This window comes from Podarcis tiliguerta (genome assembly GCF_965153285.1).
Source record: "Podarcis tiliguerta genome assembly, chromosome: 3".
Taxonomy (NCBI): Eukaryota; Metazoa; Chordata; class Lepidosauria; order Squamata; family Lacertidae; genus Podarcis; species Podarcis tiliguerta.
The window spans coordinates 58,270,578-58,284,242 of record NC_139536.1 but is presented as its reverse complement, the minus strand read 5'-3'; the positions used below and the strand labels follow the sequence as shown (position 1 = coordinate 58,284,242).

General features: G+C 38.0%; 1 protein-coding gene across 9 annotated transcripts in view; it reads left to right on the top strand.

The window, feature by feature from the left end:
• ADGRG6 (adhesion G protein-coupled receptor G6) overlaps positions 1 to 13,665 on the top strand; it is a 99,111-nt gene that overhangs the window by 55,119 nt on the left and 30,327 nt on the right. For all 9 annotated transcript variants that reach the window (XM_083434788.1, XM_083434782.1, XM_083434786.1 and 6 more), the window contains 9 exons: positions 916 to 1,058; positions 2,347 to 2,461; positions 4,301 to 4,362; positions 5,364 to 5,571; positions 6,786 to 6,951; positions 7,369 to 7,509; positions 11,643 to 11,771; positions 12,204 to 12,249; positions 12,997 to 13,103. In XM_083434788.1, coding sequence (XP_083290914.1) covers positions 916 to 1,058; positions 2,347 to 2,461; positions 4,301 to 4,362; positions 5,364 to 5,571; positions 6,786 to 6,951; positions 7,369 to 7,509; positions 11,643 to 11,771; positions 12,204 to 12,249; positions 12,997 to 13,103 — 1,117 coding nt within the window. The remainder of the gene's footprint in view (positions 1 to 915; positions 1,059 to 2,346; positions 2,462 to 4,300; positions 4,363 to 5,363; positions 5,572 to 6,785; positions 6,952 to 7,368; positions 7,510 to 11,642; positions 11,772 to 12,203; positions 12,250 to 12,996; positions 13,104 to 13,665) is intronic.

Here is a 13,665-nt window from a genome sequence, read left to right as displayed (position 1 = left end):
AGTATCAGTCTGAGTACCAGGCATTCCCTATCTTTGCTTCAATTAAAAAAGAACTCAGTACAATGCAAAACATATAAAGCTGAGGTGTGAAGTTGACTTGTTTGTGCTAACCATAGTTAAGTTTCATCAGTTTGTCCACTTCAAATGACATGGTAAGCTGTGGTTAAACCTAAAACAGAAATAAATGCTTCCAAACTCTCCCTTGCAACCACACCAGGGGGAGTGTGCTGTCCCAATTCTTGCCTAGGATCATTCTCCAAAGGCTAAACTGTGCTTTAGTATTATGTCTGAGCACTCAACTGAACAAAATTCCCAAGGAAGTTTACTGGTCCCACTGCTGTTATCTTTTTGGCACACAATGGAAATTTGCTGCTTTCAGCACTCTGTTTAAGGGTTTTTTTTAATGCTCTTCTTTGGATGTTGACTGTTATGTTTGTTGTGAATCTTACTGTGTTTTTAGTTTGTTTGCATACAGTTAATTTGGGATGTGCTGGTTTTTGAAGTTTGTGTTATTTTGAATGCCACCTTATGTACACTTTTTTAGAAATGTTGGCTAGAAATTTGACTCCTACCATTTATCCCCTTCCTACAAATAATCCTATATAACTTTTCGGCATTTCATTTTCTTCCCTGAGGTAAGTTGTTGTTGTTGTTGTTTGTTTTTTTGGCAAGACACTTAATCCCTGTTTTCCAGGAAGGTAGGTAAAATCCTAGGAATGAAGGTAGGAATTGCAAAAACGGCAGCATTTCTAACATGACAAACTGTAATATTGTTGTTAAGTCCATGGAGGAGTTTCTTCATTATTTTCGGTGAATGATAGAATGCAGATACTATGATTAAGCTCTTCTTCCATATTTAAGATGACCTGTTGCCAGTTTTATTCTGATTCAGCAGCTGGACAATTTTCTTTACAGTTTTGATGTCCGGGCTCTTCTGGTTTACAATTCTTCCAGCAATGTAAGTTTAGAAAAGCATATGATAGAGAAGAAACTCAAAAGCAGCAATGAGACTATGGGAAATGGCCTGAAACTTGATAAAGTGGATGTTAATCCAATTGGTAAGTAAAAAAGCTTCACCTTTGCGGTTCTCTATGTTTTGGTTGCCTAATAAAAATTACTATTCTTCCAACATGTTTCTATTCACTGTGTAAGAAAAGTTTGCATTTTAAAACATGAAAAACATTTTGAAAGTGCTGTTTCAGATTATGCTTTTATAAAAAATGTGTTTAAAGTAGTGAACTGTGATCAAACAAATTAGGTCATAGTATTAATAGCACCATTGAACCAAAACTGCTGAGTCATTAAAAAACTCTTCTTTAGTCTGAGGAAAGACCAAAAAAACTTTTTTTTTTGCATTGCTAAGATGTTTTTAACCATATATACTTTCTTAAGAGAGAGAAAATGAACAAATACTTCAGACTTTAACATGTTGTGTTTTATTGTATTACAGTTGGCATTCCATATAATTCAGATTGTAATACAATATAAGAAATAAAAGCAGCAATAAAAATAAAAGTAAAGATCAATGTGAATATTTAATGTGAACATGCCACAGGCCACCTGAATGAAGTTCATGACCATTAGAAGCCTACAGACCACAATTTGTGTAACCTTGATGTAGATATTTATGAATTTTGGATTAAGGGTGAATCCAGTTCCAAAGTTGGTCACATATGTGTGTCTAGGCATTTCTCCCTTGATTTTGAAGGGTAAATATTGCAGGATTTTAGGCTTATGTGTATCACAGATAAGCATGTGCATGTGTACATCATGGGCATACATCATGGAATGGTAACAGTGAACTTGAGAAGGATTGGAATGAGCAATCTCAGGACTTCACTGTATATTCAGTTGATACAGTTTGCCATCCTTCTGAATAGGGCCTTTGTTAATTCATGAATAGCTGTGCACAACTGAGTTATACAGTCTGTCAGTCACCAGTTATTTACCTCTAAATTCATGCAGTCCAAGCATTACATTTTGAATATTGCAAGGTACCAATTCAGGAATAAGGAAACTGAAAATTATTTGAAGAACTTCAATATTGATTTAGAAAATCCAGATGAATGATTTATCAGATTATAAATTAGCTTTAAATGGGAGAATTCTGTTGTACAGTTACTTATTTTTCAAGCTCTTTGTTTTATATCACTCACCAATGGGAAAAGTGTGGAACTTATATTCTGCATTATCTGTAAACACAGGTGTCTGCCACAATTGCTGATTCAGGTAGCTTTTTATAGGTTAAAAAATGGCAGTATAAAAGAATCAGAATGAGCCTAATTTAAGACAGAGAGAGTGAGCGATTTTGTTGTTCTGCATCATTGTTTTCATTCTATTTTGTAGAAAAATGCGAGAGGGAAGAATACCCACTAAATTATTTGTGGACAGAAACCAGACCAACAGTGACTGACTTCACACCCTGCCAAGGCAGCTCTACTCAGAATGCATCAAGAACATGGTAAGAGCTCAAAAATTGCACAATGAGTAGTGGTGAAAGAAAGATGTAGTGATTTAGAGTACAGTTGTACAAGCTATAAATGATGGACTGCATAAACATTACCATGGAAGAAAGCAGGAACAAAACATAGGTAGTACTTTTAAGGTCTATCATAGATATATATTTTACCTGCATCCTGTATATGATCCAGTACTGTACATTTTTGCACCATTGATTTTATGTAATGCTTATGAATAGAGTTTCTAATACATGACTTACAGTTTATTAGATTGTACACTGGTCGAGAATTGCTGTTCCCTGGGCTGGATGCAGCCTGTAGGCATCCCAATCTGGCCCACAGTCTCACCTCCTCCGTAATAGGCTTTTCAAGGCTAAACAGCACAGGGAGGCATTTTCAGAGAGGGAAGATTAATCTTCCCCGTGTGCTGTAACCTGCCACCCACAATGATAACCCCCCCTCCCGCATGTTTGAGGTTTGAAAACACATACCTTGAAGTCAATAACAGACTATTTTCAAGCTTAATTCATACTCATGTAGACTACAGCTGGGGAGAGAAGAGTTAAATCTCTCCTTTCCGTGTGCTATCTCTCTCTCTCTCTTTCTCTCTCTCTCTCTCTCTCTCTCTCACACACACACACACACACACACACACTTTGATAATCTCCCTGCATGGCAATTGGCCTCCTGTTGGGTTTAATCTAAGGCTGTTGGGGGGATGGAAGGAAAGAGGAGTTGGTCTTTGTGAAGAGTGTGACTGGGGTTGGGAGGGTTACTTGTTCCCTTCCCGACAGTAATCTGCATGAATATTCCCAACCCCAGCATTTAGGCTTTAAAAAGTTGAACTGTTTATATCAAGCCCAATTGTGAGGTGGTGTCTATATATGAGCACGTATGGATGGATTTAAATATGTATGCACTGTCCGCGTGTGAACTTTGTGTGTGCTTTATGCATGTACATAGTTCTGCAAATACGTTTGGACTGCGCTTGTATGCGTACCAGCTCTGACCCATCCATTTTGCCGCCACCCCCATTGGCATGCAGCCCCTGAAAGTCTTGCCACCAGGGAGTATGTCCTTCATCTTGAAAACCGTTCCCTACCCTATGGTAGAATAAATAAAGCTATTCTGCTGGAGTTAAAATTAATGCATAACAAACCCATTTCATTAGAGCTTATATTCTTGGCTAATATAACAATTCCCAGCTCCAGAAATATGCCTTTAATTTTCATGAGCTGAGTTCATACCAATCTAATGTTTCAGAGTAATCCTTAATAATAATATTATCATCAGCATCAGGTTTATTCCCCATACTGGGCCCAACAATTTGAACAGCAACATATTGAACATCATTTGCTTGAAGTTTTCCCAAAGTGCTGAAAAGAATCACAGAAGATAAAGGATTGAGCTGATGTTCCTTGATTGCTGTTTCCTTGAAGCACAAAGTAGTATGTGAAGTGGTACAAAACAGGAGCAATGAAGTGAGGGTACACAGGAACTGGGCACATCCAGTTTTTGAATAGCAGAACTATAAGATGCTAGAATAGAGCTTTCCAAACTGTGTGTCATGACACATTAGTGTGTCGGCTGTAGTGTGTAGGTGTGTCACTCAAATGCTCCCCACGCTCCTCCCAGGGCTGGAAAGGGGTTAGTTTAACCTCTGGTTCGCTAGTAAAACTGAATTAACTGTGTCACAAAATGATGCAAGTCTAAAAAATGTGTCACCAACATGAAAAGTTTGGAAAGCTCTGTGCTAGAAGTTTAGAAAATACAACCTCTGTGTCCTATTGTTCCAAACAATGTTGTTACTATGATCATGCTTGTTTTATTTTTATTTTTAGCTTTCTAAATCTAGGTAATTACACATCATATTGGGGTGCTCCTGACCTTAGAAACTGCACAGGCAAGTGTTTTGGTTTTTGTTATATGATAAATTTAATTTTGAAGCTTTATTATAGACCTTGGTTACTAGACTCTCTGGCTTCTTGAAGTACTTTGCTGAAGAAGTATGAGTGCTTTCCTAAAGTCTAAGGCAGGGGTGGGGGAACCTTTCTTGAACAAGGGTCACATTCCCTCTTGATCAACCTTTGGGAGGTGCTTGCCAGTGGTGGGTGGGGCCACTCCACATTGTCTCACACACATACAGCATAAACAAACTCACACACACACCTAGATGTACAGCACTAACATATGCATGCATACACACATTTAGCACATATACAGATACTCCCCTGTGCCAGGAAATAGGCTTGAAAAAAGCATTTTAGTTTTTGGTGGGGTCCCCCCATAAATGGAAGTCTGCTTTCAAGATCAGTTATGTGTGTGAGGGGGAGGTGTTTTCAGTGGGTGATCACAGTTCATGCAGAAGGTGCTCTAATTCCCCCCCCCAAAAAAAAATACCACCCCCATGTTGCAATTAAGCTTGGGAGAAGGCTTGAGACAAATTTTCAAGCCCTAAAACCTGCATGGAGGTGAGATGAGGGTGGGGTACTGCAGGCCTGAATCAGTCCATGAGCCACCAATTCCCCACCCATGGTCTAAGTCAGGCATGGGCAAACCTGGCCCTCTAGCTGTTTTGGGACTACAACATCCATCATCCCTAGCTTACAGGACCAGTGGTCAGGGATGATGGGAATTGTAGTCCATAATTCAGCACAGAGTTATGTGGCTTAAGTTAAATGTTTTCCGTGGTTTTAGTCACACTTAATTTCAACTTAATCACCTACAACTCCAGATTCACAATCTAGATCTGGATAAATACACAATGCAAATCGCTTTCTTTATGTCATATTCTCTTGTAGTCAGGTACAGAATGCTTTACTTTACATTTCAGTTGAGGTTTCCCCTGCCCCCCCCCCCGGGGATTGTTTCTTATTAAGATTTTGTTTTGTGTGTGCTTTTCAGATAATGCAGCTGATATAGCCAATCAGCTTCTGAATCTGACAGGAGAAGGACAGCAGTTGACTTCAGACAAAGTCAATGATGTCATCCAGAAGCTAAAAAAAATTGTGAATGATGAAGAAATCAATGAATCCCTGGGTTCTACTGTGGTCACAATATTTTCTAATATCCTGACCAGTTCTGATAGTGTTTTGGCAGCATCGTCTTCTGAGTAAGTGTTCCTTGAAAGAACAGAAAAAGAGTGGCTTATAAGAACATTTATTTGCAATATATTCCCCCCCCCCCGCCCCAAGGATATTTGTCTTTCATAAATTCATAGTGCACAAGGGACACATACTGTATTCAGTGTACTCATTTATTTCGATTTTTAAAAACGACTTTCCCAAGTGAAGTGAATAAAGAACTAAAACCAAATTTCAGACATACTAGCATTGGGATTCATGGGCTTGACACTAAATCCATTATTTCGATGTTAAAAAAGCATTTGCTGGAAATGTAGCAGTTAAAAGAAACAGAAGTAATAACAAATGTGATGTGACATTGTACTAATTGCACTAATATTGATAAATTCTCAGGTCATGGGTACAAACACAAAGATGCTCCATTTAAACTGATTTAAATTGCTTTAACTCATTAGCTAAAGCTATATCCCTGTTTAGGGAAGTTTTTAATGACTGATGTTTTAATGTATTTTTAATCTCCTGTTGGAAGCCGCCCAGAGTGGCTGGGGAAACCCAACCAGATGGGTGGGGTATAAGTAATAAATAAATAAATAAGTTTAATTATTTATTAATTTATTGATTTATTTTATCCAATAAATAGAAACGTAGGCAAAATGAACAGATGTGACCAGGAGCCCAATGGGAATCATAATGCAGAGGTGATTTCTTTCAAGAGCAGTCATGATCAGGTTACTTGGGCAACAGTAGTACATAGAGGCTCAAATGTCTCACAGGAGTTGATCAGTCTTTATTGTATACCTAGTTAGATTATTAATAAATTCCAGCATCATTACAAATGATTAAAACATCTGTAACAAAATTGTACTCAAATTAAAGACAAGAAACTAAAGAATGCACATAAACCTTTTACCCCAAGTTTTTAAAAAGGAACAGTACAAACATTGAAGGAACAGTACAAATCTGGAGCTGTGTAGCTTTGAGCCCTCTTCACATCTGAAATGCAGGTGTTGAGAGATTGGCCCAGGGTGACTTCCCTAGGGTGAACCTGGGTTGTGGCTATTGGGATAGCCTGTGTTTCAGGGCTTTGTTGGCATTTTAAAAAATGAATGGCAGGAAAATATTTATTTCCTAGTGGACCTGCTTGAACTGCAAAGACAAAAATCTTTCCTTGAGGTAGTCATGGTGTTTTTATTCTAATTGTTGTAATGATTAAAAATGATGGTGATGTTCCTCTTGATTTTAGAGCTATAAAGACAATTGATGCCTTAGCACTGAAGATTCAGTTTGCAGGACCTTCCATGAGCATCTCAACACGGAACTTGGCGCTTGGTGTTTCATCTTTGAATTCAACTTCGTTCAATGGCTCCTTTTTCAGTGTTGGCCCCCAAAACAATGCTTCAGACTTTCAGGTACAGGACACATATTCAAGCGCGCGCATACACACACACACACACACAGACATACAAACTTACCTTTAATAAATTTGCATTGGCAAAAACTCCACTGACTACACTGAATGCCTTATATTGAGATTGTGAATGTAAAGCTTTTAGGCGGTGCCCTGCCTGCCAGATTTTTCCTCCTAACTCATACGATCCTGTACTGCTACTGTGAGTGTTCAACAGCACTTTAATTCAAGGTGCTGGAGTTCAAAAGCCATAACTTTGTCGAAGAAAGTGAATATAGAAAGCATCCAATTCAACTTAATCCATCACAATTTAACTTCCCAGTTTAGGCTATCTTAATTGGGGTCTGTTATGGATAAGTCTACTTGTCAATCTTGGCCTTGTTCAGTGTTGAAAAAATGCTCTGATTTTGTTTTCCAGATTGGTTTTGACAAAAGTCAAGATAATTCCCTGGCTTCGGTTGCTTTACCTCCAAGCTTACTAACCCAGTTAAGTCCAGAAGAACTTGAAGCTGTATCCAGAGCTCAGTATACTTTTTTCAATAAAAATGGACTCTTCCAGGTAATCATGAACATTAATGACTTTATTTACATAAAATCAAAAGAGCCCTTTAATAATACCATGAAACACATTGCCGTTTATTTTGTGTGATGCCAGTGAGATATTATTGATGATATCGGGCATTATATGTTCATATATCAGGCATTATATGAACACATGGAAAGTGGGATGGCTTTCATTTGACATTCATGAAGACTCTATGAGACTGGGAACTTTGAAAAACACAAAACAGGGATCACAGTTGTGTGAACAGAGCCCTCCAACAGTTGTTAAGCACAAGGATTCTTTCAGGGACAAACTAAATGTCGTCTTAATTGTGCGACTGCAATTATGTGTAAGTTCTCAATAATGTTAATTGCATCTGCAGATGGTTCTGGGCAACTGCAGGATGTCCCCCCGCTTTCTCTCCCTCCAGCAGAGGTCCAAACAAAAAACACCCTGCAGCCTCTGTTTAGTAACTTAAATCCCATTGGTTTATATAGGTTTCCTGAAAGTTAGGGTTTCCATACGTCCGAAATTTCCCAGACATAGCCAGAATACAACAGTGTCTGGGAGGAAATGGCTGAAATGTCCAGGAAAATCCGGACGTATAGTCGGAAGCTTAGATTTTGGCAAAATTCCTTTAATAAAGCTCAAAAACTTGAAGGGTTTTTTGTGTGGCTTTTTGTTTGTTTTTTTTGGAAATTTTGCCAAAAATGCTCAACAACCTTTTGAGATACAGGAACCCTACTGTAAGCACGACTTCTAAAAATGAAATGCTTTTTTAAAAAACACCTATGTGTAAATTGCATTTATCTATGCAATTAGGATCACATGTATTTTGTGCCTGAGACCATATAATGAATGTGAAGTTGACCATATATGATCTACTTTATGCCATATACTGATATAATGTCTAAATAGAGCATCCAACATAGACCCACTGAAATGAATGGAGTTAAGTTGGCCATGCCTATTGATTCTAGTGAGTCTGTTCAGAGTATGATATGGTTGCATTCAGCCCTACGTATCCACTGGGAATAAAAATAATAATAACTGGTCCTGGATTATAATGATATGGTTTTCAATACACCTCTGATGCCACTAAATTCAATTTAACTATGACAATTTGAGGGACAGAGTGTCTTAAAATAAGTGATTTGAAAGGTTCTCTTGCCTTAAAAATGCAGATAAGAATTGCTGAGTTTTAGTAAAGTCTCAGCAAAAACGTCTTTTACATTGCAATGAAGCTCTGCTCAAGAAAGAAGCTTTGTTTTTCAATGAGCAGCTTGTTTCCTATAAATCATTTCAAATGACCTTTGCCTCCAGTGCATCCGCAGCAGAACTCTGCAGCATTGTGCTGGAATATATTGTGCTTTTTATTGGCACTGAGGCTAGATATTAAGCATAATCTAGCCTGGCAAATCACTATGACCCGCTATGCCTTCCTAAATATTCCCAACAATATCTATAGAGTCTTTTAAAAATTCCCTTGTAATGACAACAAAGAAAGTTATGATGAACAGGAAAATCAGGGTCCTATAACTGTTGGGGGAAATGTTGTTATGTCATGGTAACATATAATTAATTTCGGCTGCAGTCTTCCCTCCTCCCTTTTACATTCTTTTTTATTTTACAATAGGGAAATAAACTATGACCGCTTCAGGGATAGTATATTTTTCTCTTTGATTTGGGGGCATGTCGGGAGACTGAGAAAGCTATGTATCCTTTGTATCTATGCTTTCTGCCAGCACACTCTCAGGGTTGGGGGGGGGGGAGGGGACATTTGACAGCAAATCTCTGTCTCTGATTTCTCTCCTCGCCCTCAGAGGGTGATATCTGATGCTTTCTATGGCCCCTTGGATGCCCTCCTAGGGACCATAGTAACTCTGTCCCTAGGGTCTTTGGGCGCCATGACGCTCTCAGACACAGCCCTTTGAGCATGATACGGTTCCTTGCCCTCCTAATTTTCCCATTTTTAAAATATTGTGGTGGGGTGGAAGTGTTTTGTATGGTAGCCTGCTTTCTTTGTGTTTTATGAGGGGTTTGTGTGTTTGGGGGTGGTTCTGAGCATTACCAGTTTTTCTGGAGGTTTTTTCCCTGATGCTCACAACCGTTTCTTTGGTTTTAAAAAGTGTCCCTAAGACCAAAAAACGGTTGGGTATTCCTTCTCTAACTATAGTTTAGCACTACATGCATGAGCAGCAGCAGCCTCAAGATCACATACATTTTCCTTTCTTCCTGAAGCAGATCCATGCATCCCCTTCCACTTTTAATCCACCTAGTGTTCCCTGTTTAGTCCCCACTTGAAAGAACTCTGGCTAATTTTGCATATGGATTGTCCAAACTACTGCGGACTGATCCTTGGTTTATGACCTGTTAACTATTAAACTAGCTTAGGACTTTATGTCCATTATTTTAAACTATGGTTTGTTAACAGGTAGGTCATCATTCTATTTGTTCAAGGTAAATATTCTATTTGTTCAAGGTAAATATTTGCTATTATTTTGCTTGGTGAAGGTAGAAGGACCTTCAGGGAAGGAGAACAACAGGAAAATGTGAACAGTGCTTTTCAAATATTTATATAGAAGTCTCAAACATTTGAGAAAAATACTTCCAAAGTACATAGTGAGCTGGCACATCTCTATAAAACACTTGTTTCTTCTACATATTTCCAGATGACATGAAATGGACCGATTTCACATTAACAATGGCACAAGTCTGCCCATCTTGTTAGCATACTCAAATGGCGACTGGTTATTAATGTTCTAGATGCTATAGGTAGATTCTTAATCTTTCTGGATCGGATGAGCCTCGTCCACAGGAAAATGCCCCCTTTTTTGTTTTGGAGGGCAAAAGATGTGTGAAGCCAAATGGCTCTTGGAATGGATTGTACCGTATAATACTTTGGTGAGATTTTTCAGACCACTAAACAGATGTGCATTCAGCACGCAGAGCCCATATCTCAGAAGTGTGTATAGCAGCACTATGAACATGATTCCTGACATTCAGGAAGCCGTATGTGCAGTCATCCAAGTTAGCAATAATCTGTATTGGTTAATTTTTTATGTACACCCCTTCGACATGCTAATGAATAAGCAGTATCTAAATAACATACATAAATAAATAAACAAAACTACATTTTCATATCCTAGTTACATAAGGCAATTTAGTATTTTCTTAATAAAGTACTGCACAGAAACCATAAAAAAACCTTCCCACCTGTATCTGTTGTTCTTTTGAGTGGATCTTATGTGCCACCTGTCTTCCTTGCCATAGAGTCCTATAATTATGATGCTTATCTAAACTTCCTTGGAGGCCGTGAAGAAATAATTCATTCCCCTTAACATTATGCTAGACATCATCTCTCATCTGTGTAGATGAGATATATTGTATTTATCCCTCCAGTACAAGTGGGTAAAAAATACTTATTGAAGTCCGCATTCAGTTGATGAATGGAGTTCTCTACTTGTTGTCAACTAATAGAAGTCTGGGTTTTCAGTTTACTGCTGCTTCTGTTGTAAATGCTGGTTTTATATTATATTGTTGTTTGTGCTGTTACTGTGATTTTAATATGTCAATCACCTCAAACCATGGAGTGGATTAAAATGGATAAGTAGATGCACAAGGACCCTCAAAGGGCAGTTCTGGGAAATCTTATCTCTGTTATCTAGGGCATTCATTGCATAGTAGCATGTACTGATAGAAGGAATAAATGCTTTATGTTACAAGCATCTTTACTGCCAAAAAATAAAGATTACCTCTTTCCCCTGGAGACTGTTTTGTTAATAAGATAAGAAAACGATTGCGTTCTTGCTTTGGGAAGTGATCTAACTGTGTCAGAATTGGATATAATCAGCATTGTTTGAGGATTAACTCTGCTTAGCCTCAGAACAAAGTGACTGAGAGAGAGTTTTTTATGGAAATTATGGTACAAGCTGTCCTTATGTTGCAATAATAAGGGAAATAAGCAATGATTCTGTGAGGAAAAGCAAAAATTTAATGTTGCAAACAGGATGTTCTTATAATGAGCTACATTAAGTGTTAACATGCTGGCAACTTAAGTATTTTGGCAAAGCGAAGCAAACTCAGTTACCAAACTAATAATTTTTCTTTTTCTTTTTGCTGTAAACATTTAAACTGATTTTCCAAAGGATGCAGAAGCTCACACCAACTTAACCAGTTATGTGGTGGCATGCAGTATTGGCAATAGTACCATCCGTGATCTTCAGGATTCTGTGAAGATTACAATTAAGCACACAGTTAAGCAGGATAAAATCCAGGTGAGAGAACTGTATCATTTGTTTGCTTTTAAAAATCAGTAATGTCACCCATAGCCAAATGAAATTAGAGGAAAGTGGAAGTGTGGATTTCACAAACACATGTTCTTCTGGCAAAGCTGTAGTAGCCATAATAAAGTCTATTAAATCTGTTAACATTCTCTTAACTTTTTTAAGAGCAACTCTGTACAGTTATTGTGTTTGCTGTGGCAACACTAGCATTTATCTCAGGAAACTTGTAAAGTTTGAGCAAATGAGTGCATGTTTTTAAGCAACTGTGTTATGGGTGCACAAGCATCCCTAAGTTTGCCCCTAAAGGGGGCAGAGCTTTGCACATTTTGCACAAATATTTCAAAAACTCTCAAGGAGAACCTGCGGTTCTCATCTGTTTGTTAATGCTATTTTTATTTTTATTTTACATGTGTAAATATCTAGAAGGCTCCTAAACCCACCTGTGTCTTTTGGGATATGAACAGAAACAGTAAGTTTTTTATTTCGGAAAATTTTCATTTATTATATTGGAAGAATAATGCAATTGATTTTTTTTCCTGCTGTTTGCAATTTCTCTAATACAATTAGCAATGTTCCAGCAACATTCTTTTCTTCAAAACCATGGTATAATAATACCTAGAGGAAACTTTCAAAACCTTAAATTCAGGTGCTCACTGTATACTGTTGTTATCTGTGTCCTTATACAACCCTAAAAAAATCAATAAATAAAACATGGCAAGCTTTGCGTTGAAAAATAGAAAACGAAAACTATGCTTTAACAGAGTTAATAGACACATAATTGTGCCATTTGTAGAAGAGAGGATAAGCTGAACTACTCATCACGTCCTTCTTTTTGGATCATAAACAGATTTGAGCAGATCCCACTGATTTTTCAGCGTTGGTATCACAATTATGACGTTTCCTTCCTCTAGAAATCCACTGAGCCCACCTCTCATTTAGTCAAGCAGTTGCTAATCCCTTTTTTATTTTAGTAGGTTTTATATAATAATTAATAATTAATTTCTTTTTCAAGTTGAGTCTCTTAATTGCTGTTCTACACTTATAATCCGGCTGTTGTTGTGTGTGGTTTTTTTTAAAAAATCTGCTTTTATTGTTGATTTTATATTATTTGTATTTTTAACAATCCTTGTAAGATGCTGTGCATGTTGTGATTGAAACTGGAATTATTCTGGTAATAACAAATAATATAATTGTTTGTCTTTCCCGATTTATCTAGAGGGCCAAGGTGGGTGGAATCCTACAGGCTGCCTTGCGCAAGCAGAATCAAATGAAAACGAGACTGTCTGCTTATGCAATCATCTCACACACTTCGGGGTGCTGATGGTAAGTGATTGTTTACCACTCCTGCTTGTTCATTGCTGCAGGGGGAAGCAGTTGCTGCCAGCCTGAACATGATCTTGCCCCACCCCTGACTTTTAAGGTCAGCACCAGAGACTGGGCTCATGGTCTTGAGAGACAGGCAGGCACTTGAGGCAAAGTGTTTTCTTTCCCCGTAGTGGCACCACAATTATGAAATATGCTTCCCCAGGATATCCACTGGAGATTAAGAAAGTGAGGAAAAATAATGGTCCTGAAAGGGGACTGAGCTGCTTTTGAAAAAAGACTGAATCCTGTGAGCATTTTCATGTAACATTCTCCACCAAAATACGGAACGCAGCACTCGAAATTCTGAATGCCTTATTGGTCATTGACTGTAATCAAGGGATTGGTTGATTGATACTGAATGCCTGGGAAAAGGAATATCTCATGTTCCACTGCCGCCGCCTCCTCTGACCTGGAGATAGGAGCAAATTTTCAAAGCTATGAGTGATTAGTATTAGTTATGGAGATGAGAGAGCATCCAGCACATTACCTCTTCCCCTCCACAAAGCAGGGAAGGTTGTTT